Source organism: Alternaria dauci, chromosome 2, assembly GCF_042100115.1.
Source record: "Alternaria dauci strain A2016 chromosome 2, whole genome shotgun sequence".
NCBI classification, from domain to species: Eukaryota; Fungi; Ascomycota; class Dothideomycetes; order Pleosporales; family Pleosporaceae; genus Alternaria; species Alternaria dauci.
In genome coordinates, this window is record NC_091273.1 from 1,320,050 (window position 1) to 1,346,133 (window position 26,084).

Below are 26,084 nucleotides of genomic sequence, written 5' to 3' on the forward strand. Positions count from 1 at the left end.
GATTTACTTTGGTAGGCGGCCAAGTCCGGTGTGTGCCGGCGAAACTACCGGCGCGGCTTCGGCTTGACCAGATGCAGCGTCTGCAACGGCGAAGTCGGTCGCGGGGTGTTCTGGAAAGACGCCATCTCGCGATGGGCATGGCGGCGAGTGACTTGCATGCATGCCTTGGATTTGACATGCTTGCGAGGTCGTCGGAGCTCACAAGGCTGCATGGCTCGGTTATGTATGTACACACTTGCAACACGTCCCTGCTGACAGCTTCTGGTCTAGTCGGTCCAAGCCCGAATACCTGGTCGACACAGGCATGTTTTACCTTGGGAGGGCTGGAGGAATGAACCACCCAAGCATGAAGAAAGCATGTGTTGTTGAAGTATCGGGCTCATGGTGCCGCACCAAAAGGTCCGAGGAGGACATGCACAGCCTCGCGGATGACAGGAGAAGCTCTCCAGTATGATGGGGAAGTGGGAAGACAGAGCACAGTGTCTCATAGAGTTTGGGCGATGGGACGAAAGGATGTTCAGGGGAAGGCCGTTGCGAACGAAGGCTCCAGCACGATCCCTGCCAAGTTTCCACGATGAATGGGAGAAAACGCCGCTTCCGAAGCGTGGCAGCAGCAGCCCAACCCAACCCAACGTCATCCCGCCCACGCCCACTCACCCGCAACAACGCTCCTTTGCTAGGCAGTTTCCATATCGCAAACACTCCCACGCGATTGCTTGTCCGCTTCAGCTGGGGCGGGCAAAACACTATAGGACAAAGCAAACACCGCCCGCTATCTCTCGGTATCGCTGGCCAGGATGATAATCTCAGATATCCAGCGCGTCTCCAGCTTCCAGATTCAAGAGGATCCGTCATAGCAGCGCATTCGCCGTTCCCCCCTCCCCCTCAACGTGCGCAAGGTTTCGAGTGAGAGACGCTCCCGGCTCTTTCTCTCCAGCGATCTGGGCACGAGAGGCAGCATCCCATTCCATTGGCTGCCGCTCCTCGTGCGTCACTGTCCCGCACGCCAGCACCTCGACGCCCCGGCGCATATACTTTCAGCATTCCAGCACGCAAAGGGCCATGGAGCCTCATTCGCGTCCTGGCTTGTTCCGCAATGGCACGTTGCGTCTTCCACAGGCTCCCCTCGCTGCCTCGCCCGGCAACCCAGTGACACAGACCGCTTCAGACTTCAATCTCTGCCATGGCCAGAATATAAAGCAATCCGCCTACCGTCTGCTCCAGTTCCTCAATCCATTCGTAGTTAGTCGAGGCCGGTTGACTCTGACTTTTGTGGGCATGCTCCAACTGACAGCACTGTGTGGACTTGGATCTGTGCTTTATTATCGGAGCAAAGCGAAGGGGAAGGGGAACGCCCTCAACTCGCAAGATGCATCTGACACCGCGGCTGGTAAGTTGTCTCAGGCCTTAGTGATGCCCGTCGACACACACCCGATCACGTGGCTGAGCTAGCACATTGTCTAGCCTTGTCTTGCTAATCCTCCGCAGATGATGCTGCTACAACCGACTCGGGCCTGCTGAGGAAGTATTCCACTCTTCGCTCATATACCGTCCCCTCCACCGGCTTCACCTATCCCAGACTCCGGACCTTTTACCGTCCACATCATCAGGAGGATAAACTCCCAAAGTATCCGTGCCCAGTTCCGCTGTTGGTCTTCATCCATGGTCTAGGGGGGTCTATCGCTCAATTCAGTCCTATCCTCATCAGCCTTTCCAACCTAGCTCCGTGCTTGGCCGTAGACCTCCCTGGATGCGGCGTGTCGAGCTTCGAGCCAAAAGCATGGGACGCCTACACCACGGAAGCCCTGGTGCAGCTTCTCGCCGTCGTTATCGAGACTTACCGTGCAGTCGATAGCGGACAACCTGTCGTTCTTGTCGGCCACAGTATGGGGTGCTCATTAGCCGCACTGCTAGCTTCTTCGTCTTCGCCGTACGCACATCTCCTTTCGCAGCATGTCAGCGGATTGATCGCTATATGTCCCAAGGCCGAGCCTCCCACCAAGAAAGAGGTCAAAAAGCTGCGTTCCGTCACGTTGACACCTGTTTTTCTCTTCGACCTGCTTAGGCGCTGGGATAGGAGAGGCGGTGTCAATAGCAAGAGCGTTCTACGCATGGCAGGCGTGGACGCTGACGACGAGACCAAGAAACTGCAGCTGCGCTTCAACAAGCAGAGTCGAAGTTCTGTGTGGCTGCGGATGGCGCGAGGCATGTGTCCCGATTACTCAAGCGGCTCACCGAAAGGAGGCCTTCCTGGCAAGGCAGTGTGGACGGGACTGAACATTCCGTTGTTCCTCGCTGCTGGCGAGACGGATACGATCACTCCTGCGTCCAATCTCAAGCAAATTGTCGAATTCCTAGGAAGGGATGTCAGTGCAATTGAACCACCGAGCGAGAAGGCGAGCTTGCCAATTGCAGCAGCTCCATTCGTACCTTCCGCAGTCTTTCCCGACGAGTCAAAGCGGACAGAGCACCAAGACTCTGGCATTGATGCGTCAGACTTACCCAAACTCGAAGATGATACCAGGACCATCGAATCAACTTCGGTGTCGACCAACAATAGGAGTCTCACGTGCACAGAGGAGAATACAACAGAAGGGAGCATGACTACGGCTGACGGGCCAATGCTCTCCAATGCCAACAGCCCATCGTCACACACTCCCTCGCCTCATCCGCGTCGATTAGTTGTCAAAACTGCAATCATGCCCAAGCCTGCCGCCCATTCCCTACTGTTTGCGCCGTCTACTTCACGCATCATAGCTGGGCTGATTGGCACTTTCTTCGCCGACTATATCGATCCCCGTCTGTCACTCGCTTGGCAACTCAATTACCTGTCAACTGAGGGGAAATGGGACGTGAAAAATCTGGAAAAGTGGAAGGCTGTGCGCCCAGTATCGGAGCCTATCGCAGGTGTTTTTCGCGCAATGAAGACGCTTCGTGAGGTCGACGAAGAGCACACACCAAAGGTGCTTACCAAGAAATGGGCAGGCAAGCTTTGCGCAATCATCGATATCTCACACGACAACCCTGTATATGACCCTAAAGGGCTGGAAGAAGGCGGTATCCTATATTATAAATTTCCGACAGTGTCAAAACAACCTCCACAGAAAGCAGAGGTCAAAGAGTTCTTTGACCTCGTCGACAAGATTCGAGCCGAGGGCAGACCAGGTCTGATTGGAGTACACTGTCACTATGGCTTCAACCGCACTGGCTTCTTCCTTGTGTCGTATATGATTGAGCGACTAGGCTACCGAGTGGAAGATGCGATTGAAACCTTTCGGCAAGCTCGCCCACCAGGCATCCGACACTCGCATTTCATAGATGCCCTTCACGTTCGGTACTGTCAGGGCCTTAGGCGCGCTCCGACATTGTGATCAGCACGATGACAACATTCTTCTTGTTCATTCTTACCGTTTTGGGCGGTCTTTTTGTATAGTATACTTTTTATTGGTTATTTCGTGCTCGCTCGGTCTGGCAAGCGCACGCGTTCAGGCGTACAAGGACTATCGGACATGGGCATATTATGCGGGGTTCAGGAACATGTGGTATCAGGATTGTATCCTTGGACTAGGACCGGTATATTTCTTGATCAGTACGATAACGGCCGAACTCAAACATGTATTCAACATGCTATTCCAGCATCGTCACATGCTAGCTCACATGTAAAATAATCGTACACTTTTCTAGCAATACAAATTTGGAAGAGCAACAAGTAGCGTATCCAACATATGATGGCAACACCAAGTCAAGTCATTTCTATGAAGTGTTGTAGGTATGTAAAAGAAGAAGAAAAAGAAGAATGGGTTCCACCTCAGCCATGATTCGCTGAGACACAAGAGCCAAATCTCTGGAAACAATCATTTATTACAAAGGACGGCGGTGCATACACCGCATCATCACTATTGCTAAGCTCAAGAGGTAACTACCTCTCAGCTCCGTCATTACTCGGCTTGCTGTTCTATCCAAGCCAAGTGTCGTTCGTCAAGAAAGTACAACTACAGTGATGGCTATTTCGGCCAATATGAGATCCTTGCACATCGTCTTCGTCAGGCCGATATATACCTGTCCATCCCTACTGCAGCAACAACAGTATCCTTTTTTAGCGCTCTGGATATAGAGGACAAAAAACACAAAGAATCGCTACAGGCCGAAGAATGCGTTCGTAAAAGTAACTGGGTAAGACATGGATTGAAGCGAATGTCGTGAACGCGTTTAGCATTTCGTTTCTGTGCGTCCAGCGATGATGGAAGTCTGGGCGCTTGACTCCGGCGATCGGGACGTAGACCTGTCATTGTACAGCTCCTGGGCTCCTAAGATCCTTGCCGCACTGCCCCAAGTTTCGTTTTCCGGACTTGCGCTACATGGTGGTGAGGCAAGCGGCCTGATAATGTTCATGGCTTCTGCCCCTGTGACTGAGGCTCCGGTGTTGATTCGACGCCCTCCATGCCCCCCATATCCTTGCTTCTCGAGAACGGGCCACCTTCGGTGGTAGTGGGCGTCCCAAGCTTATCTGTTGGGTACTTTTCCAGGTCTTTATGGCTTGTCGAAAACGTGGATATTACAGGCGTGTAGTTCTGCGGGTGGTCGGCCTGGGTGGGCGTCTTCGCGTCAGGCCCGGCCGAAATTGGGCTGAGTAAGCTCTCGGGTCCGTTGTTTGCCTCGGGAGGCAGCAGTTCGGGCTGTGACTGTATAGCACCAACGAGGCCATTCCAGCCTCCTTCAATGTCGCGCAGTAGGCGGACATACTCCTCGGGCACAAGTCCGCTCTCACCAGTCTTCGGGTCTTGGGCTACCAGCCAACCCTGGCCGTGTCTGTATGACACCAGTATCACTTGTCCTTCTACCAGCGGTAGCTCGTTGTCATTTTCGCGCGCAAAGTCGAACAGGGCGACGGCCTTGCCGTGCATCTCCTCGTCAGGCGACGCAATCGTGAACTGGTAGTCGCGCGAGAAGCGACTGTCGTCGTGTATGTAGTCCTCAGGTTCTGACATTTCATCGTCCGAGTCGTAAGGCGGGCCTTCGACGTCTGCGTTGGCATCCGCGTAAGCGCGTTGTGGGAGGGTGGTTGCGAAATGCGAGTCTCGTCGTGATGCTCCTTCTGGCACACCGAGCCGCGACGACTCGGGCGGATATGTGATGTACTCGCCGCCAGATCCGTTTGCAGCCTCATCGTTGACAAACTGGCTGCTCTCGCCGTTCAGTGGCACTATCGAGCCGCGCCGTTGGTCCTCCGGATATCCTCTTCGCCCGCGGGTGTGATCGAAGTTGACTATGTTGGATTTGTGCTTCTTGTGTCGTGCGCCGTGGTGGCTGGTGACTACCGGGCTTGAGATGTCGTCATCCTCGCTGTAGGGCGGGCCTCCGTCGTATGCTGTTTGTGGGAGTTGTTCGCCATCTTTTTCGTCCCAGGACCCCGCAGACCAGCCGCCTCGGTCGCTGCGCCATGCCACGGGTGGCGGATCTGATAGTCTACGGCTGTGTTCACTCGCTGGAGTTGACAAGTCGGAAGGCTGCTCCGGGAGCGGGCCGTAGAAAAGAGGATGGGCCGAGCCATATGCGAAGTCGCGCACGAGCGTGTAGGGCAGACTCGAGTGGAAAATGGGGAAGGCAGTCGATTGCGGCCTTGAGCGTGCGGATTGATGTGTGTTGGATGCGTTGGAGAAGGTGGATAGGCGCTTGTTCATGTAAGAGCTTGCGCGCTCAAGCTTCGCTTTGGAAGGCGGGGAAGTGACGAGCGGGGGCAGAGAGGTACGATTCACGCCCACTTGTGCGGATGCGCCAGGATCGCTCCTGGGGGATAAGACATCGGCAGCCATGTCTCGTTCGCTGTATGTTCCTTGGACAGCCACTCCCTCGACTATGTCCTTCAGCCGGGGCGGGTCGGCGGCCGTCTCTGACGCTGAATTGGTGTCTGTCATGCGCAGTAGATGTGACTTGTGCAGGTTGTCTGAGTCGTCGGCGATGGGCTATATGGGGGGGATTCCAAGCGCGGTGGAGGGCAGTGTGGGTGGCAGAGCCAGTTCGCGACAGAGGTCAGCCTTCAGTAATCAGGAAGAGTCCGCAGGAGCAGCAGCAGCAGCAAAACGGGCTCCAGGCGGCCAGCGCACAAGGCGCACAAGCAGCGTTCAAATCAGAGCGAGCCGGTACGTCTGGAGCGGCTGTGGAATGGCAACGGCAGATGGCGCAGTGAGTCGATGTTTGTGTATCGGATGTTTCACGGTGGACGGTGACCAATGGGCCGGCGGGCGCGCTTGGAGCCTTCTGGAAGGACGGCGTCGGCTGTGTAGATGCGCCTGGCGATTGGGAGGGGGAAGCGGCGGGCGTGAAGATAATTCCACTGTAGAGCGGCTGGAGAAGCGCTCGCTGGGGGTCAGGCCTGGCGCTAACACTCGCCCAGTGAACAGGCGATGGGCTGCGCACCCGAGGGACGGCTCTGTGGCTTTGGATGGGCACCGTGCAGGAAGGGGAACGGCAACAGTGCAGCCAAGCGGCGACGCGACTATGGCGAGCGACTCGGCGGGTTCTGGATGTCGTCGAGGACCAGCGCGCGCGTGGTGGTGAAGGCCAACTCTATTTTTGGCACCAGGCAGCGGGGGAGGTGCTAGATGGATGCCAATGCTGTGTTTCAGGGCAAGTTTAACAGTGTCGTCAGAGGGGAATGGCACAAGAAGAGGTCCGCACTGGGGAACACTTTTCGAGTAGGAGAACAGGTCAACAGGCCTCAACACGGAGCCTTGGTGGCATCAACGAGGGGTGTGTGTGTTCTGACGGCTCTTCCTTTCCATGATTGCAAACCCCATCAATGCATGCTTAGGCTACTTTCACCCTAGTAAGCGTTTCAGGTCACCGACTAGCTGCATAGGGACCGCCTGTCGAGTGCGCTTCGAGGCCGACGAGGAACTTCCTTGACGCAATCTTCACCGCGTGCTGTCACGGGGTCGGACACATCATACCTGACTCGGATGTCATTCCTTTGGCCATGTCATCATCGTGTTCCGACCAGAATGCCCTGTGACAGATGCGCTTGCGCTGGGGTTACCTAGACGTGCCTGTTTAGGCTCACAGTATGCTTGCGCAATTGCATGGCGTCGCCCACGATCTCATCTAACGGGATACGATGTATACGAGGCAATGCTATACTGTCCAAGCGCTTCAGGAACAGGAAAACGCCTCGCGCCATTACGGCAAGGCAAGGCAAAGCAAAGCAAAGCATTAAGTCGACCAGCCCCTCCATTTCGTCTGGTGTTCGGCGCCCCGCGTAATCTTTCATCCGGATGCTTAGTCATCCGCTAGCAAGATATTGGCTTGAGCTCCGAGCTGGACAAAGCCTGCATCCTCTACAGGCCTCGTGCCTTGCACAACCACCACCACCAACACCATCACCGCTACTCCTTCCAAATCCTGCCCATTTCCCTTATGTACGGGACTATGAGCTTGGGTCTCTACTCTTCTCACTGTAAGTCTGTTCCTGTCCCCGATGCGTGCCCACCAATGCGATGATGAACACATATTGGAGCTGTCCTAGGCAGTAGCCTTTGAGGACTCTAATAATAATATACACTGAAAATTCTGATCTCGCGTGAATTTGAAATAATTGCTGCCTACGAATGTGTGGAACCGTAGCTAACTCTTAAGAAGAATTTGCAAAACTGCCTACAGACGCGTCGAGCAGCAATCCGCCCGCTCACTTCACTTCGAACATGTCTGCCGACCCACGACTGCGCGCGAGGCAGGAGCAGCAGCCGCCTACGACTGCTGTTCCCCCACCACCCCCTCCGCCGCCAGCCGAACCCAGTTCCATGGGTATGGACGGCACCGGTGACGCGCACGCAGAGCAGAACATGGTGCCCGACAATAGCTTCAAGCTCAAGTTCTGCACTGTGTGTGCGAGTAACCAGAACCGGTATGTCAAGTGCTGATCTGCCAACCCAACCTCTTGCTAACTTGCTTAGTTCCATGGAAGCTCATCTCCAGCTTGCCTCAGCCCACCTCCCTACCATCAGCTTTGGCACTGGCTCTCTCGTCCGTCTCCCCGGTCCAACCATCACGCAGCCCAACGTCTATCACTTCAACAGCACCACCTACCGCGCCATCCATGATGAGCTCGCTCAGCAGAATACTGCCCTCTACACCCACAATGGCCTGCTCAACATGCTTGGCCGTAATTTGAATATCAAGGGCTACCCCGAGCGTTTTCAAGATTGGGTGCCCGGTAAACCACGTCTTGATCATGCTGAAGACAAAGGTTCGCAGGGGACGGAATCTGGTGTTGTTGATGTCGTTATAACGTGCGAGGAGCGTTGCTTCGATGCTGTGCTAGAAGATCTCCACAACAAGGGCGGAAAGCTCAACCGACCTGTTCATGTCTTCAACGTCGACATTAGGGACAACCACGAGGAAGCCCTCGTTGGCGGTAAAGCTATCCTCGACCTCGCGCTCAGCTTGAATGAAGCTGCGGCAAAAGAGAGGGAGCAACACGGTGATAGTGGATGGCAGTCGGGTGGCGGAGCTGCTCGTTCTGGCTTTGACGAGCGCGTTCCCGACATACTTGCTACCTGGCAGGAGCGATGGCCCAACATGCCTGCACTCTGGAGTTTGGCATGGTTCTAATTCCTACATGGCGGCGTTACTGTTTTTAACATTCTGGCATATTTGCCTTTGATACCCATACTGCATAGCGAGGCGTTTTGGACACCACATCTCTATCACGAGCCCTTACGAATATACGATATCATGAAGCTAATCTTTGGCCGTTTGATTCGTGCGTTGATGTGGACCACAATGTGATATACGACATGACGTCGTAACACCAACGTAGCGTACGCGCACAAGCATCCACCCGCTATAGCCTCGAGGCACGGTCTGCAGCTAGCCACGTGTGCGTACCACGAGCTCATTGCGAAAGTCAATGTGCTTTTCGAGTATGCTAGCAGCAAACAATAATCTAATCTCTTCTGACATTTTGGTCAACATCTCCTAGCCCCCATTCAAGACGCCTCTACCCTACTCACCAGCACCATGAACCTGGTGCTACTCGTCATCCTTGTTGCGAGCGTCATCGCAACATCTGAATCAAGAGGTGGAGATGGTGAAAGACGTTGTGGATGGGAACTCATGCAAATCCTCCGTATGTTCATTGATGGCCTATTCACTCCCTCACGGGTCGATCTGATATTACTCCAGAAATTCCGATACCCAAACTTGGCGACTGGTACGCAGAGCAAACTGGTGATCGCTCTTTGTGCGTGCTTCAGGATGATGGCTCCGAGTACTGCACTTGTATCTATGAGTGTGGAAACGGTGTTTGGAGGTCTCCCAACGAGACCAACCATCACAGCTGGAGACATGGGGATAAGAGCAGCATGTGGGAGTGGGAGTCAGGATGCAAGAAATACTGTCATGTTGGCGTATGTGACGGGCAGGGTTGATGGAGCCCGAGCGGATGCAGGATTAAGCAGCAGGCGTTGTTGACATGCTACACATGGCTGTGTCTGGAAGATGGTAATGGCAATGTTTCACGAAATGAATGGGGAAATAACGAGTTTTGTTCTGTCGTGTGGAGAAACACTTACTGATCCCCAATGTGTATCATCATTTGATGAGAAGGGGAAACTAGCAACCGCACTTGCTCGTCCCTTAACCCAAACGGATGCTAGACAATCGTGGCCAAGTATTACGACTTGCCCTCTGGTCCCCACAATGAACAAAAAGAAGACTACGCATACATACGAAAAAAAAGTCACTTGGTCCTTGCTTGTTGCCTGGCCCTTCTTTGAGAGAACACAGATTGAGCAAAAAAGACGACGTTGGCCAGATTCGAACTGACGCTCCCGAAGGAACAAGATTTCTAGTCTTGCGCGATAACCACTCCGCCACAACGCCCGATGTTGTTTCATGCTGTGTTGCTTGATGACATAATCGGTAATTTACTAGAAAATATCATTAAAGATATCGGACGGCTCTAAAGACTGGCCCACAACATTGCCGTGCCCAGCTTTGCTCTCCATTCCGTGGAACCTGGTGACAAACGGCCAACCAAAACGCCCCTTGCCTCGACCCAAGCGTGGAACTTTCGCAGTACACGTCACACTAGAGACTCAATATCCTGTCCGACATCTCTCAGGCTTTCGCGGTGAGTTCAATTGACATGTTCAAGGTCGACAGTGACTTGGCCAGTCGCACGTATTCCGCAAAAGGCAAAGCGCAAAGTCAACGCTAGCGTTAGGCCTCCATCTTATCACCGCCCTTGCCCTACTACACCTTGAGAAAACAGTCGTCTTGGCCAGCCGACCTGTCGGATCATCAACGTTCCGCCGCAAACTCCGGCTTCCGCGAAAGGACATGCATCAGTGCCGTCGGAATGTTTGTCGTGGCTTGCAGCAGAAACAACCGTCAGCACCTATTGTGTCCAATCTGAACGGTCTTCATCTAAGCAGCGTCGCCATCAGTCCCTTCAGGAAGCCGGTACGTCGCGGAAACAAGTACCCTCCAGGCTTCTGCCAGAACATTGCCATAGGCTAGGCCTCTTCAGCCCCGATATCATCGTCTTCCGTACCCTTGATGCAACACCACTCGTGTCCAAAATGGTGTATCGCGGGCGACCATCAACGGGTTGCAAGAAGTGTCGCGAGAGAAAAATCAAAGTGAGTAACGGGCTGCGTTCATTTGTATGTCAGGCAATGCGTCATGAACCCCTCAAGGGTATGGCGCGCGAGGTTGCTGTTGCGTGCCGTGTGCCGCGACTAGCCTCTTCCTAACTGGGAATCCAGTGCGATACGGTAGCTTCAGATCTCAGTTCCGATTCGTACTACGAGTTCGATGTAGCCTCGGTGATTCAGGTTGCTGACTAGACGTCTACAGTGTGACGAGCGTCCAGGTGGTTGCGTGAAATGCTTTGAACGTAAATTCCAATGCCCTGGGTACGATCGAACCGTCGACGCTTTCTTCCACGATGAAACCGCACAAACTCGGGCGAAAGCGAAAAGGTCAAAGGCAAAAGCCATTGCCGCGCGTGATGCACGAGATAACAGAGATCTCCGAGAGGCATATCTACAGATCATGGCCAAACAATGTCCGGGAACGGCTATCACAGCGCCGCTCATTGACCAGGGCATATCCTTCTTCATGTCCTACTACTGCACGGGCGTGGATCAGCCGTCTATGCAGTCGATCGAGTATCAGCAGCATCTATCCACACACGGCTTCCATCCACTCGTCGCAACGTCAATGACGGCCTTGGGTATTGCTGGTGTAGCCAACCTGTACATGGATTCACGGCTGAAAAGCGAAGCGACACGTTGGTATCTTGAGGCTATCAAAATGGCCAATGCAGCAATTTCCTCGCCGGAAGACGTAACGGCCGATAGCACCCTCACATCGGTCAACCTTCTCAGCATGTTCGAAGCAACGTTCAACGACAACTCCCTAGCTGGGTGGAGTAACCATGTCGATGGCGCTGCCTCCCTGATCAGAATGCGGGGCATGGGCCAATTTTCGACACCAGCGGGACAGAGAATGTATCTCCACACCATTGGTTTACTGACAATGAACTGCATGGGAAAGGGTGTTTCCCTCCCTCAGTACGTTCATGATCTGAATACCGAAGTTGTAAAGCACCTCGATACCGAGGATCCTAGGAATCGGTTTTTCTTTCTGCACATCAAGACCATTGACCTGAGAGCGCGAATCCTAAATCAAGAAGCGTTCTCATTGATGGACATAATAGATTCGGCACTAGAGCTTGACGACGTTGCTGTCAACATCTTCAGAGATCAAGGTCCAGACTGGGACTATGATGTAGTGCCTTGCGAGGAACAAGAATGCTGCTATGAGAACTTCTACCATATTTACCCAACCGCAACAGCAGCCCAAACCTGGAACTGGGTGCGTTACAATAGGATCTATTTCCACGACATTATACGAAATTGCATCTTAGCAGACTTCACCTCTAATTCACCCACACTTGTCGGCACCAAGTACCATCGGCAACTAGAGACAAGCGCTCGCACTCTATACCAGCTACAATCTGACATCATAGCAAGCATGCCTCAATTCTTGCATGACGTGCCTGACGAAGCGCCGAGTAGAGTGAGCAGCCCGAGAAGTAGTGAACAGACCTCGCCAGGTGCGTCGGGGCGAGGCAGACCGTGGCCTACATCAGCTAGTCCGACTCCAGCATCTCCTTATCGCAAAGCACTCAAGTCTCTTGATGGGAACTTTCGAGGCAACACACACAGTCTTATCAAAGCGCTGGTCGGAAATGGATCAGTAAAAGATCGACTCCCCATCGTGCGAGTCGCAGGAGGCTATAGCACCGTATGGGCACTTTATGTGGTACGGCTCCTAATCATGACTAGCATCATGATTTTACTACTAATAGCTCTGTGTAGGCTGCCGCCATGCCGTTGGCCTCGTCGAGAAGCCAAGACTTCATACACAACTGTATGACACGAATCGAGCACGAGTTTGGTATCAACCAAGCCCGAGTGCTATCAAACGCCCTGAAACTGAAACGTCACCTTGCTGGCAAAGGCGCCATCGCTTTCGGTATCTGTCCGCAATACCTACCACCGGATGACGGAGTTTATGTTCCGCAGCAGCATCTATACAACAAGGTGGGTCAGAAGGTTCCTGAGGTCTTGATGGAGGCGTCTTTCCAGGCTGCACTGCCCACTGTTGCGGAGATTCTTTCAGGGCCAAAATAGTACAAACAAACCTGACTCGTGCAGGTCGTTGAGATGGCCGATGAGACGCCTGAGGCGCTATCGTGCGATATACTGGATTCAGTACACTGAGACTCGGTCAACGTTACAAGACCTACAATGCAGCGAGAGATAAACAAACAATTCGCGAAATATCACGGTCACTTCGGACGTTGCAACAAAGCGCTCACCCTTATCGTCCTTATTCGGACTTTGTTGGACGTAAAGACGATCGATTCGACAGGTTCTAGGGTTACGTTGTCCTCGAAGCTCGCTCCGACATTAAACTCAAGCCCATCGACCGTGGTACCTCACATATGAGTTTCGCAAATCACACCTATATTGCGGGTATTTGGAGCAATCTTGTGTCGATAATTCTCTGGATTGGGTAACAAGAAATGCAAAAGTGAAAAGGTTCAACCCGTAGTGTCCGGAAGAGGAAATTCGCTTCTCCTAATCGAGTTATGCGGGCTTTTCTTTGCTCTCCGACGAAGTGAATGTCTCCTGAATACCGCCTATGCGCACAGATATACCAATTGGAGGATCGCTTCCTATGTTATATACCCCTCCACGAGTCCTCATGCACGACACCTTGAACAGCTCAATCGTACGACCCCCGCTCCAGACACCGTGCATCGAAACAACCCTCCGCCACGAAGGTCTTCTTCTACAATGACGACTACCTTCATTGCGCAGACAGGCTCGCCTCTGCTCGGACTTCCAGGGGAGATTCGGAACAAGATCATTCGAAATATTTTCAAGTATGAGGATCCAATTGTGCTGGTACCGCCTATTGGTCCTATAATATATCCGTCGTCGCCGGCGATGGGAGGTGCGACTCAGGACATCCCGGTATTTGTTACCTGCCGCCAGCTCCATGATGAGTGCAAGAGTATCTTTCTCACAAACAACACCTTTCTACTTTCCACGCATAACGGTACTTTCAAGGACGCTTCAACCATGGGTCTTTTGAGCAGATGGATGTTCGGTCTTGGTCCGTATCGCGACTACATACGCAAAGTGATTATCGACCTAAGCCCACTTTGTTCTGGACCGTGTCGTCAGTTTCGGCCATGGATCGACTTGAAACCAATCATGATGGAGATCTGGCGTTACCAAGACATAATTACAGCGAATGGCAGCCGACAGCGCGCAAACATCGAGATATCCTTCGCATTCTCAGGGCGTTCACTTCATTTGCATGTACATCATGCACCGCGAGATACCATCAGCGACTCTAACCTGAACGCGATAATCGCGCTGCTGACTCCCCAGCGGAGTCCGGAGATGAGTCCCTACCTACAATCACCACATGTGCTTCAAGCAATTCCGACCGAACTCAACAGCCCGCAAGCCTTATTTATCCTGGGTACGCCTAGTCATGTCGATCGCATGGAAATGCCATATATCAGGTACAAGTTGAATGGTAACGGTCAATTTGAACGACGAGGTCAGAGCGTGGACAACCGATCCGGTATCTTCCGTCTCCTATCCGTGGCGTCGCTCCGTGAAAAGCTTCTCTCTATGCTCATGGGTTCAAACGTCACTGAGATTACATACGACATTGAGAATCGAAAAACCTCACCTCGCTTCCCGGAAACTTTCTCGATAAATCACTACTTCCGAGAACTGGCGCTCCTAAGGTTTTCAAATGTCCGTGCTGTCGGAAAAATTCTTTCGTACAAGGCGCAGGCTACCTTCGATGACCTAAAGTCGATGCATGATTGGTGTGTGGCTAGTCGACTGTTCATTCGTAGCAAAGGCGGAGCCGAGTACGATAAAAACCCACTGAGTGTCCTGTTGCGATTTGAACTATCGGAGCGAGCCAAACTTTCGAAACTTCGGATCCCGATAACAAACATCGTTGTGTCAACGACCAAGCTCCCATTGAACACAGAGATGCGGGTTGAGTTGGCCCAAATCAATTTCCCCGGTCATGATGAAGTTGCGGTCAAAACGACAACTCTTTACAGGCTTCAGCAACAGCTCCTTGTCTTCCTTGTCGACATTCTGGACTTCTACCCAGGCCAGAGTACTCAAGCCTGTCCACGCGTCACAATGAACGGGAAGTTCGCAATCGTGGAAGCTGAGTGTCAGCGAGAAAACGGAACTAAATGGGTTGTCAAGAACAAGAGTTCTGCTCTTGACTCTGACGAGATGGAAGAGGAAATCGATCTGTGCATCAACAGACTGCTCGAACGGGATGATCCGGTTACAGCAGCATACCTTCCCCATCGCAAAGCCAACGATCATGGGTATGATACTGCGTACGTCTTGGACTCGCCGCATGATCACTCGTTGCTAGGAGTGGCTGTATGGCTGGCTTGCTGCTTGCAGGAAGCAGGTCCAGCTTTCCATAGGTAAAAGGCATGTCGATAGTAGCTCAGAATAATTCTCTGATCTGCGGTACTTCTTTTGATGAGAGCATTTTGCGTATGGGAACATATGGGTTTCGGAAGTCGTGAGTGGCTCGTCGGTTATGGGTCATCGCCAAACCACAGTTGAGCGGATGGGTAGCTCAGACTAGATAATTCTTGAACGTGACATAGGTTTCGAGCAAACGTTGGCCGATTGTGTGAGCATGTTGCGCAGTCTGAAACTTGACCAAGTTTGCTTCATATCGAGTTCAAACAATAAAGCAATTGCGTCCATGTCAACCAGTATCATATTCATATATGTGTCCACATCCTCCGTTGTTGTCAACCAGTATCAATCGACGGCTTACCTTCTGAACAAGAGTTCACGCACTCCGGGTTCCATGAGAAATTGTACGCCTTCCTGTTGCACGACTAGCCAGCAACGTCGCTACTGCGGCTATTCCATTCTTCAAGCTGAGTGCAAACTTTGGAATACTCAAATACTCAAATACTCGGCATCATAATCACATTTCTCTGCCGTTCCATCGCAGTCAACCTCGTGTCTCCGAGTTGGTATGAGCTGGATGCTGTGGAAGATAATTACGCAGGACTCCACAAAGCAGGTTGAGAAGCTGAGGAATGCAAATAGCCAAGACCTAGACATCCAGCTGGTAAGGGTGAGTACACCGCAACTATCGCCAGGTATTCTGGAGACATTGGAGGGAAAACGGTGATCATTTATGCATGAATGCGGAGTGAGGGTAAGTATGGAAGGTAACGCGGACGAGCTGCGATAAAATTGGAAGTTCTGGTATGAACGCTAACTGATGGGTCGGCCGCATGATTCAGCTATGAGCATGGGAGATTGCTGTAACAAGTTCTTCATCATCAGTCTTCATAACATTTCGCTTTCAAATGTGCATAAATGCGCAGAACCACGTTCCTAGAGACATGGAACTCCGGTCATATCTTGCTTCTGTACATATTGGCATTGAATTAGTTGCTACGTAAATTGGCAATTCAGCTCGCAGAGACCGCGGGTGGCGGTGACATGAGGCTTCTGTCTATTGTGGAGCTTACCGAGACCGGTGTAGACTGGTCAGTCGAGAAGTGTACTCCGACACTTTGTTCTGGGCGTGCACCTGAGCCCTGGACTCACTGATCGGGTTAAAGGAAGAGGAATGGGTTGGGGTCAATGATCTCATCCCTGTTCCCGCGCTAATTCCAGGAGAGCGTGCATACATCTCCTGATCAGCGGAACGTGCTGCTGTGTGTCTGGATGTGTCGATAACACGGCACACATGACTCATTCAGAAGGTGATCAAAGGGTTGTTCCTAGCTTACAGGACTTTAGCTCGTCATGTTCATATACGAGCAGCGCGGGATGACGCTGGTATCTTATCAGATTGGAGTGTTCCAGTTTCGTGATATTCTCTGGATGAGAATGCGCTTACCTAGGTAGGCAGGAAGACAGCGAGTCGTGTTTGTGGGTGGTGTGCTTCCACTGCCCAATGCTGTGGACTGTTAGGTAGCCTCAGCAACATACCCATGTGTCTGTATACCCCGTCCGCGATGCGGTGAAGAGTCTGAAATTGGTGCCTTTTCTGGGTCATTGTTGTTGCACACGGTAGTCTGTGCAGTGTCGGACACTTTCGGCGTGGGCAGCAGGAAGCGAGTGGAGTGCACCTTGGAAGCGCCACCCCCTGCCACTACTATGCAGATGAGCCACATCTCCGCGCCACACTATCGCCCGCGGTCCGCCAATACGGTCCTTCTCCATTGCATGCATTGGCCAAGCGCCACAGGTTTTTTTGTCCCCGCCTGGTTCTCGGTCCTATATAATACAAACTCATCTAGTAAACGTTCCAAATATGATTGCGACTTCTGCACGTATTCCGTAGGATTCAACAGGGATCGAGTTGGGGTGAAATGAGAGTCATGCCATCGGGAGAAAACAGCCCGGCCAGCGAAACACGGCACGACACGCCATGGATGCGCGGTGCACCCATGATTCGCGACGCCGATTTGCAATATACTCCACCATGGGATGCTGCCAAAATACGACATACGCAATGGACGCCTCCTACATCTGTATAGATGCCAGACAATCAATATTATTCAGACCTGAACATTGCCGTGTTGTTGGAGTCAGTCGGTTTCATCAGTCCGATGAGCGAGTTCCGTTAGTGAGCTTTCTGGACATGCGCCATCCGTTCCAGCGTGGTCGGTGTGCAAGAGCTACTTAGAAACGACAACTGGGCATCTTGCGCCGCACACCTGTTTCGCGCAACATGACATGCCAAGACACGACGAGCTTGTTTTAAGCTTATCTGAGCAGAGCTGCCATTGGCCACTGTGCGCCAAATGGCAGCAATGAAACAGCCTTACAATTTAGCAAGATCATAGCGTAAGGCTCGCCCCGGAGAATGAGTCGCAGACAGGCCTTGGCCAAACACCAACACTGTTCCCGGAGAAATGCTTGAGTGGCCAGACGTTCCATACGATCAGCGGAAATTTCAGTTCTCCTTGGCGTTCCAGATAAGTGGTATCGATGTGGATATTTGTGCGGTTTCAGCGCAAAGCTTGGCATCTATCCGAGCCTTGGCACTGGCATGACAGCCTGTATCCAGTGCTAGCCGATCGGACATGGAACGTCTTAATGGCATATTCGCGAGACCCATGACAACGGGCTTCCGAGTGGAGTCTGCAAGCGAAGCGCCTATTGCATCACCCGAGTCACCTTTCTGAGCGGCAGAGCAGATGTTTGCTCACCCTAGTACTATGGACAATGATGCTGATATGTTGAATGATGTTTATTTCATCATGCAGGTGGTCACTCGAAAGAGCGAATAATACGAGAAAGCCGTGACATAGATGGTGTCGAAACATATCACCATGAGCCTCCTTCCGACCTTCATGCCCCCACCAAAGCACGGGCTTTAGCGCCAATGGATCCCTGTGAGGGTATCATTCTGGACCTGAATCCCATTTGCAACCGCATGACGCGCTGGGCCTGCCTCCTGAGTACCGCCCGGGGGAACAGTACCCTGTCTTCCACATGGCCCCTCTCCGGAGCAATGTGTGAAGCCCCAATGTGGCGTGCAGCAGCTGAGTTGAGAGGAGTATAAGTATCACAGAGGCCACCGGCAAAAAAGGAATCATCCACCATCACATTCATTCAGTCTTTCGTTTGCTTGAAGCATCCCACTTTCGCTACCTCTTTTCGAGACTTACATTCTTTATACATACTTTGCCAAATCATCCTCTTTCGACTTTTACAGTTTCGATCAACCAACTCAACTATCAAAATGAAGTTCTCCATTGCCATCATTGCTGCCATCACTGGCTTCGCCGCTGCCGGCCCTGCCGCTTCCACCCCTAGCGAGTTCTTCTCTCTCGCCAAGCGCGCCTCTCTCCCGGTCCCCGCCTCCAAGGGTTCCGTTACCTACAAGAAGCCCCAGGAGATCTCCGGAACCTTCGATGGTGGCATGAAGACCTACGGCCGTGGTGCCTCTTGCTCCGGCCAAGCCGAGGGTGGTGACAAGGACGCTGTCTTCCTCATCAAGAACGGAGGAACCCTCAAGAACGCCATCATCGGCAAGGACCAGATCGAGGGTGTCCACTGCGAGGGTAAGCATTGCCCCTGTACGCATTATACATGGCCAACGTACTAACCTGATACAGGATCCTGCACCATCGAGAACGTCTGGTGGGTCGACGTCTGCGAGGATGCTCTTTCCCTCAAGGGTGATGGCAACGCCGTCATCCGTGGTGGAGGTGCCCAGGCTGCTGATGACAAGGTCATCCAGCACAACGGAAAGGGAACGGTCACCATCGATGGCTTCAGTAAGCAGCTCATGCGGCACAGTACATTCGGACAACCGCTAACAACTCCACAGCCGTCATGAACTTTGGCAAGCTCTACCGCGCCTGCGGTAACTGCAAGAACTCCGTCGCCCGTTCCGTCGTTATCAAGAACGTCAAGGCCTACAACGGTAAGGTCCTTGCCGGTATCAACCCCAACTTCGGCGGTACCGCTACCATCTCCGGCACCTGCGCTTCTTCCGTCAAGACCATCTGCGAGGAGTTCCAGGGCACCAAGCCCGGCTCCGAGCCCAAGTCCGTCTCCAAGGGCCCCTCCGGCAACTGCAAGTACACCGCTTCCGCCATGAAGTCTTGCTAGACGCATACTTTCGACTCGCTCGATACTTTTCAAACGAACGAGAATATGGTGGTCACGGGTGGAGATGAATGAGTCGGCTGTTAAACGCTTTGGAAGTTTAGAGGTGGATTCTTTGTACATATAACTCTGCGCACAGGTGGTGCATCTAATACACTTGATTATCAAGCACAAACATGTATTCTGTCTCATTGTGACCTTTACTTTGCTCGGAGGGGATGCCTGCTCATGAAAGTTCACTGGACGAGCTGTTGAACTGGAAGCAAGAACGCAATCATGCACTCGATTCTCGCTACTGCTGAACATGCTCATGATCCAAAGAATACAAAGACCTCATGTCTGAGAGGCTTTGCGTTATCGTCGAGATCTGCGGGGATGCTCGATCGAAGTGCGTCAGATTTTGGTCTCATTACACCCGATGTCATCAACTACGTGACACTTTTGGACCTTGCGCTGGTTATTATAAAATCCATATATTAATTGAGGGACAATACAAAGTTTGGGGCTACAATCTACAACGTGACGTAAAAGCAGCGAAGTGAAGGGCGTTCTAGAGCTGGAGAGCGATTTCAGCAAAGCAAGTAAACAGAGCTTCAATGTCGTTCCGGACATTTTGCAAACGAGAAAGGAAGAGAATTGCAGGGAATGGGTATAGCCCGCGGACCATACACATAGCTAAAAGGCAAACGATGTCATGCCTTGCGCCGCTTCTTGATAGCCACCTTTGGACGTGAAGCGTTGTCGCTTGGTTCACCCTCCGCCTGAACGATGTCTCCATGTGTCCGCTTCTTGATCGTTGAAGGCTTCGGTGGTGGAGGAGACTTCTTGGGCTCTAGAGAATCTCCCTCCTCAGAACGTTCTTCAGAGCCGGAGTGTGCCTCGTTGGCTAAGCGCTTCTTGCCATTGGCGGTCACTTTGCCTTTTGCAATGAGACCAGCCTTATGCGCGTTCGCATTTTTGTTAGTCGCCGTCCGGAAGGTAAGGGTACGGGGATTTCCGATGATGGTATGGAATCGGCTACCCTTTAGGATGTCCTGACACGTCGTCTTCGAACACTGTGTATGGTTAGCAATGGCCAGCGCAGTGAACGGGGGGGAGACGCACGTGAAGAAGCTCACGAAGGGCCTCGAAACGGTCTTCGAAAGTGTAGAACATCGTGACCTGGCAGTTCTCACGCTCACCCTTGTCGTAAATGGTCTTGGTCCACCCGTTCTTGTGGATCTCGATCATTGCGAGCTACACTGTGTTAGCGATATAACAATCATAATAGCAGGATAGCTTACTACAAGATCGCGAGCTGCTGCCTTGAATTGGTCCTCGGAGTAGTAGGTTGATCCCTCCATCCAACGGTTCCGATACTGGCCTGTTGTAGTCTTTTCCCTACAATTTTCCCTGTTTTGCATCGCCTTAGTGAGTGCGTCGATGCATGCATTGATCTCCGCTGGCGACGACGGAATGGTTGAATCATCGGCGGGCGCGGTCCAGTACACTCCGCCGATATGGATCCCAGTGTCCGTCTGGGAAAGGGTGACGGATTCGCCCATCTGCTTGGCCGCGCTTTTCTGGCCCCGCTGTGTCTTGAGCACAGCCTTAGCCCTCTTTTCTTTGTCAAGAAGCGCATCGTTGACGGCGTCCACGACTTCCAAAGTTCCCGTATCCTCTCCGGCGTCAACAACTTGACTGTTGTCTGACTGTTTTGGCGAGGGAACAGGATACCCGTTGTCATATGATGGGGTGGGTTCAACGGGAGGATGCAAATGGCTATTCCCAAAGTCGTTTGGAGTGCCTGGTAGAAGTCAGTATTTGCGCCACGCGTAATCCGGATATTATCATGACTTACCAAGGGCGACATTGGTATCGAAAAGCAATGGACGACCAGGTCGAAAGTTCCAGGGCTCTTCAGGTAGGATCAATCCAGATGGTAACTGCTGGTGATGGAAATTACCATCAGCCTGATGAGAATCTGGTAGATCGTAGCGCCAAATCCTATTTCCGTCCGCGTACGTGGCAGGCTGTTCTGTCGGAAAGAACTCGCCGTCCTGATCCAAATCGAAGACATTTAAGCCAGCGGACTCAGGAAATATCTGAGCGACAGGCGCCGCGATAGGAGAGATCGACGTAAAATCGGGCGCTACGCGCTGGCGGTCAGGGAAAGAAGCGTTGTTATTCATTCTGTATGAATTCGGTTGGTGTAAACAGAATGAAAGTCCCAAGGTTGCGTGAAGAAGTGGATTGGAGAAGGACTATTTCTTGCTGTGGTGGAATGGAATACGGTTGTGGGGTCGTGGAACGCGTTCTGGAGTTGAATTATCGTGCATGAAATACTGCAATGAAAGGTCTCTAGCCGGAATAATGTGGGGCGCAAAGTGAATCACATGTTTACAGACAGCGTTTCTTTAGCGGCAGAGGCGGAACTTGAGAGAGAATTCTATAGAACAGAGCGCTCTGAGTATAAGCTAAAATCCATTGAGTTGGGTTTCTCCTAGCCAACGAGGACGTGCTTTAGGAACCTGACGATGTATAGTCGATGTCATTGTATAAGACCACTCTGAAAGCAACAGAGTGAAGATTGGTCGACGAGAACTGAAGTTGTAAGCGACATGTGCGCGGAGGGCACCGTATTCAAAAATATAGACTTCTCAGCTCAGCTCGCGATGACGTCTAGTCGGTCGTACAGTTTGAAAGTGTATCACTCCGGTTCAGTGGACGAGAAGTAATGGCTGTGAGGTAGATCTAGGAAAAAGGCAAATCATCAAGGGAAATGACAAGCCTATCTACTAATCAGATTCAAACGCTTGCTGTCTTTCCGTATAACACGTGAATTCGGGGGTGTTTCTCGACTCTTATGCAGAAGTGCTTGATGAGAATGACAGAGACTTTCGAAGTTGCTACCGACAAACCGATATGTCAAACACGTGAGCTCTTTACAACGATCACGGTGACGTACACGTGGTTTTTTGGGCAGATCGAGACACACTTGCAATGGTTGCTTGTATATCAGGATCGAAATGGATGGTTCTGTGTCATGCGGACGTGGTCTGAGACTGTGGGATTACAGTATTGTGGAACCCCTTAGCTCTGAGGGATCGATAGAACCTCGGGTTCATAAAGAGACTGCAGGACCCTTCTTTGAGTAGACAACAAGAAGGTCTTAACGTACCACTGTCCATTGACCTGCATTGATGTCCTCGCTGCGATGCCTCACCTCATTTAGGAAGTCACCTAGGCAGTGCAGTGGACATCGTCCTGTATATGCTCATGCTCGGGAGAACTGATTGGAGCGCGCTGTAATCGAAGAAAGGTAGAAGGCGTTTGGGGATATGGATGAATCCATGTAGGGTTGTCGTTGGATTTGAGGTAATCATCAATCCGCGCTAACGATGACGATTCTGCCCCCTCAGCACCGGCCGTTCTTCTCCGCGACAAGCATGACGACATCCGCCCAATACTAACCCACCGCCGGCCGGCGTCGTATATCGTGATGGCCACCGTTCTCAGTCGAGTTGCGAACGGTTCCACATGTATCGAACGATCCGACGAGCGCCGAACGCTGGCTGCTTTGGTCGTACGACGACCCAACAGCTAACAAGCCATGTCATCCACAGTTACCGCGATCCGCACAGAGTCTGCACTATCCTCGAATGAGCGCATGCCTCGCAAGTCTGGCACACCAGATTCGTATCAATAATCGAAGCTATGGTACGACCACTGTCCTTCAGACGCGTCGGAGACCATGTCGCAATCTCCCAGCCTAAATACACCTGGGAGACATCTCCCGTATGCTGCGCCTCTGACAGGCAATATCGAAAGAAGACACTTCATGACCTACCGCGAGTACATCATGAGCGATATGTATCCAGCTTTCTAGTTACGCGCAATAGCACAGTATGGTTCTGCGATGGCGCGTAGTTAACGAGCCACCCAGAACGCGCGCAACCCAAACAATACCGCGTCGATACCATACCCCTCCAGAGAGAAGTCGGAACCGCGAGGATGGCCACATGCGAAAGGCGCCACAGGCGCATTCTGCCCGAGGTGTTCTCTTCTCCTTGCCTTTTGTTGGAAATGCGTAGTCTCTCGGCAACGGAGAGGAGCCATATGATTCAAACTCCTCATGGAAGGAGTGTGTACTTGATACAGAAGGTCAGGCAGTGCCTTCGAGTTGCTGTGTAGCACATGGCGCACCTGTCGCCATGTCATTGCTGTCGAAGAAGGATTTGTTCATGTCTTTTGCAACGTGCACCTGCGGCACCACACACCACAAGCACTGGAATAACGCAGAGAAAGTGATCTTGGTAGGATGTAACTCGTTGGGAAGTCGAACACCATCCTGCTGAATGCACGCTTTGCCGTTGTCAACAGCAATCGATCACGTCAACGAGGAAGCGACAGGCGCGCTAACCGATACTATGGGCCGACTCAGCAAGATACCTAGAGTGATCGCGTTAGTTTATGTCACTCTCCATGGAATGAGTAGCAGTCGACATGAGGCGCAGAGAGTGTTAATTTGTGTCACGCATAACATTTGGAGCACCTAATATCATATCTCCCGGAGCCTGCATTGGACAGGATGAAGGTCGGTTGAAGCGAACGCTTCTAGGATCCAAGGTGAATGCGAGATTCTCATATGACGCTCGGACGGTACTTTGGCCACAAATCCGTGTTGATCGATACACGAGGCACGACATACATTGCTTACCTAGGCAACGAGAAACTAGCGTACATCTTGCGATTCCGCAGAGCGAATATTCGATTCTGCGACATTTGGTAGGCTTTGCATCATCCGGTGGTTGGCTTTGTGACAGCCTGACTTTACTTCACTCTACAGCCTGCCTGGAATAGCGCCGCTTCACTCAAGCTTTCACTGTCGCCTTTCGATTGCTGCCCTGGTGGTACATAAATTCACCTCCTACTGCCTTTCACCATTTAGTATTTACACCATACATACTAATTTATCAACACATCTTCGCGAGTAAGTCTTTCAAACTTGGAAATTGAACACCAGAGCGGAGCTGACCTTTACGCTTACTTGCAGGCAGCTACACATCCAAGACATCACACTCCTACCCGCGCTCAAGTTCAACAACATGACAGATCATGATAGCAACAATGGTACCACTCAGGACGCACCTCACAAGGCTACTACGATGACTTCGATCGCAACCTCGTCTTCCCCCGCACCTGATCTCCCCCGACTATCTGATCGAAAGCTGGAAAAGGTACCCAAATTCTTGAAGGCTGCGTATCGCCCCAAGCCCAGAACTTCTTCGAAATGCCTGGAGCATGACTTTCCAATGGTCGATGGTCTGTGCTTCAAGAACATGAGTGAGGCTCAGAAACCGATGTCTGCCGCTCAGTGGGACGCACCTCAGGATGATGCAACCATACCAAAGACCGAGGAAGAACATCGTGAGATTGCTATGATGTTGGTGGATGCTTTCAAGGATATGAGCATCGCCAAGGATACCGCGGCCAACGCCTACCGTAAGCGCTTCACTCCGGGCGAGGCTTCCTATTACCAGGACTGGGCTATCGAAGCCTGTGCCTGGGATATCATTGTGAGCGAGAGGCGTATGTCAGCATGATAACGATTAATTTGTTAACCGGTGATTTAGGATAAGGCCAAGTCTATCCACACGGACGGCTTCAGGGTTCCGATCTACGACAAGTCCATCGTTGATCACATCGGCCAGACCCAGAAGTGGCTGTTCCGAGAGCGGATCGACTGGATATGTCAAGTGCTCAAGGTATACCTCTTCCTTTTCGCAATGGCTGAACGCATACTGACTTGGCACGCAGAGCTCCAAGCACGTTGCTGTTACTCTGATGGTAATGTTTCAAGACTGACACGAGTGTTGATACTCGTAGCTAACTAAACAACAGAAGTATGAGAAGAGCTGGATCACGATTGGCGCACCTCATAAGCTCTACAGTAGTACCCTTGTCAATACTATCTCGAATGCCCACCGCGGCAAGTGGATTAAGGACGGTCGTGGAGCAGACAAGAATCACCAAGATCGTCCGATCAAGGGCAGGCGCACTAGAGACCAACTGGCTGTCTCCGATGGTGACGATATTGGCATGAACCAGCGTAACAACGTGGACTCTGGAGCTGTTGGTGGAGGTGAAGAGACTGGAACGCAGAGCCAAGAGCCTACCCGCAAGCGTCCGAAGGTTGAGCATATTACATCCGACGGCAAGGATATCGACATGATCAGCTTCTCAAATGAAGACTTGCCCACAAAGTCTTTTGCTGTTGCTCCCGGACAAGATGCTGGCGTCAACTATCACCCTGATGCACACATAAAGGGCGAGTCGGAGTCGGACAACGAGTCGGAGCTCTCTGAGCCTCCCAGTGATATTCTCTCCAGCGCCGTAGATGCTTCTCCTGTCAGCAAGAAGGCGGACAACCTCAAGGACAGCCTTTCAACTTCAGTGCCTCGGAATGACGATGCCGCTCATCTGAACGGCGCACATATGTTAGTCTCTCTGAGCGCCAGCCGTTGAGCATCGTGCTAGGTTGTCAGCCTTGATCACACATACTCCGCACTGTGTAAAGCATTCTTGCTCTGTCGTTTAGTGGTATGAGATTCGGCAGTGGATATGACAGGTTACCTAGGTATATTTCATGAATTGCAATACGTTTGGAAGTCACAAGGTTGAGACTGTGACACTTGATTACTTTACGAAGCTGTGACCAACCAAATTACAAGATGATGACTGAATATTACCTTGACATGCGACATTGCGTGAGCTAGTTAGTATCTATGGGCAAATGTACCCCGGCGTAGGAGCCTTATCGTGTCTCCGCGTTAGTTCGGCTGCGGATAAGTGGCGCGCTAAACTATA

General features: G+C 51.9%; 8 protein-coding genes across 8 annotated transcripts; 6 read left to right on the plus strand and 2 right to left on the minus strand.

Moving 5' to 3' along the window:
• Positions 1–1,062: 1,062 nt before the first annotated feature.
• ACET3X_002502 (uncharacterized protein) lies at positions 1,063–3,371 on the plus strand (the record flags this gene model as incomplete). Its single annotated transcript, XM_069449251.1, has 2 exons — positions 1,063–1,390; positions 1,489–3,371. The coding sequence occupies 2 exons, from the start codon at positions 1,063–1,065 to the stop codon at positions 3,369–3,371; spliced, it is 2,211 nt and encodes a 736-aa protein (XP_069309049.1).
• A 1,017-nt stretch (positions 3,372–4,388) lies between these two features.
• On the minus strand, positions 4,389–5,915 carry ACET3X_002503 (uncharacterized protein; the record flags this gene model as incomplete). Its single annotated transcript, XM_069449252.1, has 1 exon — positions 4,389–5,915. The coding sequence occupies one exon, from the start codon at positions 5,913–5,915 to the stop codon at positions 4,389–4,391; it is 1,527 nt and encodes a 508-aa protein (XP_069309050.1).
• Positions 5,916–7,271: 1,356 nt separating this feature from the next.
• Positions 7,272–8,607, plus strand: ACET3X_002504 (uncharacterized protein; the record flags this gene model as incomplete). Its single annotated transcript, XM_069449253.1, has 4 exons — positions 7,272–7,453; positions 7,636–7,800; positions 7,856–7,900; positions 7,950–8,607. 4 exons carry the CDS (start codon positions 7,272–7,274, stop codon positions 8,605–8,607), a joined length of 1,050 nt encoding a protein of 349 aa, XP_069309051.1.
• Positions 8,608–9,015: 408 nt separating this feature from the next.
• On the plus strand, positions 9,016–9,425 carry ACET3X_002505 (uncharacterized protein; the record flags this gene model as incomplete). Its single annotated transcript, XM_069449255.1, has 2 exons — positions 9,016–9,124; positions 9,181–9,425. The coding sequence occupies 2 exons, from the start codon at positions 9,016–9,018 to the stop codon at positions 9,423–9,425; spliced, it is 354 nt and encodes a 117-aa protein (XP_069309052.1).
• A 1,155-nt stretch (positions 9,426–10,580) lies between these two features.
• ACET3X_002506 (uncharacterized protein) lies at positions 10,581–12,701 on the plus strand (the record flags this gene model as incomplete). Its single annotated transcript, XM_069449256.1, has 3 exons — positions 10,581–10,640; positions 10,858–12,330; positions 12,387–12,701. The coding sequence occupies 3 exons, from the start codon at positions 10,581–10,583 to the stop codon at positions 12,699–12,701; spliced, it is 1,848 nt and encodes a 615-aa protein (XP_069309053.1).
• A 5,662-nt stretch (positions 12,702–18,363) lies between these two features.
• ACET3X_002507 (uncharacterized protein) lies at positions 18,364–19,238 on the plus strand (the record flags this gene model as incomplete). The annotated part of the gene is made up of 3 exons (XM_069449257.1): positions 18,364–18,685; positions 18,740–18,901; positions 18,955–19,238. 3 exons carry the CDS (start codon positions 18,364–18,366, stop codon positions 19,236–19,238), a joined length of 768 nt encoding a protein of 255 aa, XP_069309054.1.
• Positions 19,239–19,927: 689 nt separating this feature from the next.
• On the minus strand, positions 19,928–21,406 carry ACET3X_002508 (uncharacterized protein; the record flags this gene model as incomplete). The annotated part of the gene is made up of 4 exons (XM_069449258.1): positions 19,928–20,290; positions 20,340–20,471; positions 20,519–21,021; positions 21,076–21,406. 4 exons carry the CDS (start codon positions 21,404–21,406, stop codon positions 19,928–19,930), a joined length of 1,329 nt encoding a protein of 442 aa, XP_069309055.1.
• A 1,269-nt stretch (positions 21,407–22,675) lies between these two features.
• ACET3X_002509 (uncharacterized protein) lies at positions 22,676–25,873 on the plus strand. Its single transcript, XM_069449259.1, has 5 exons — positions 22,676–24,207; positions 24,271–24,793; positions 24,851–24,982; positions 25,035–25,064; positions 25,119–25,873. The coding sequence occupies exons 2-5, from the start codon at positions 24,323–24,325 to the stop codon at positions 25,740–25,742; spliced, it is 1,257 nt and encodes a 418-aa protein (XP_069309056.1). The 5' UTR covers positions 22,676–24,207; positions 24,271–24,322; the 3' UTR covers positions 25,743–25,873.
• Positions 25,874–26,084: the final 211 nt, after the last annotated feature.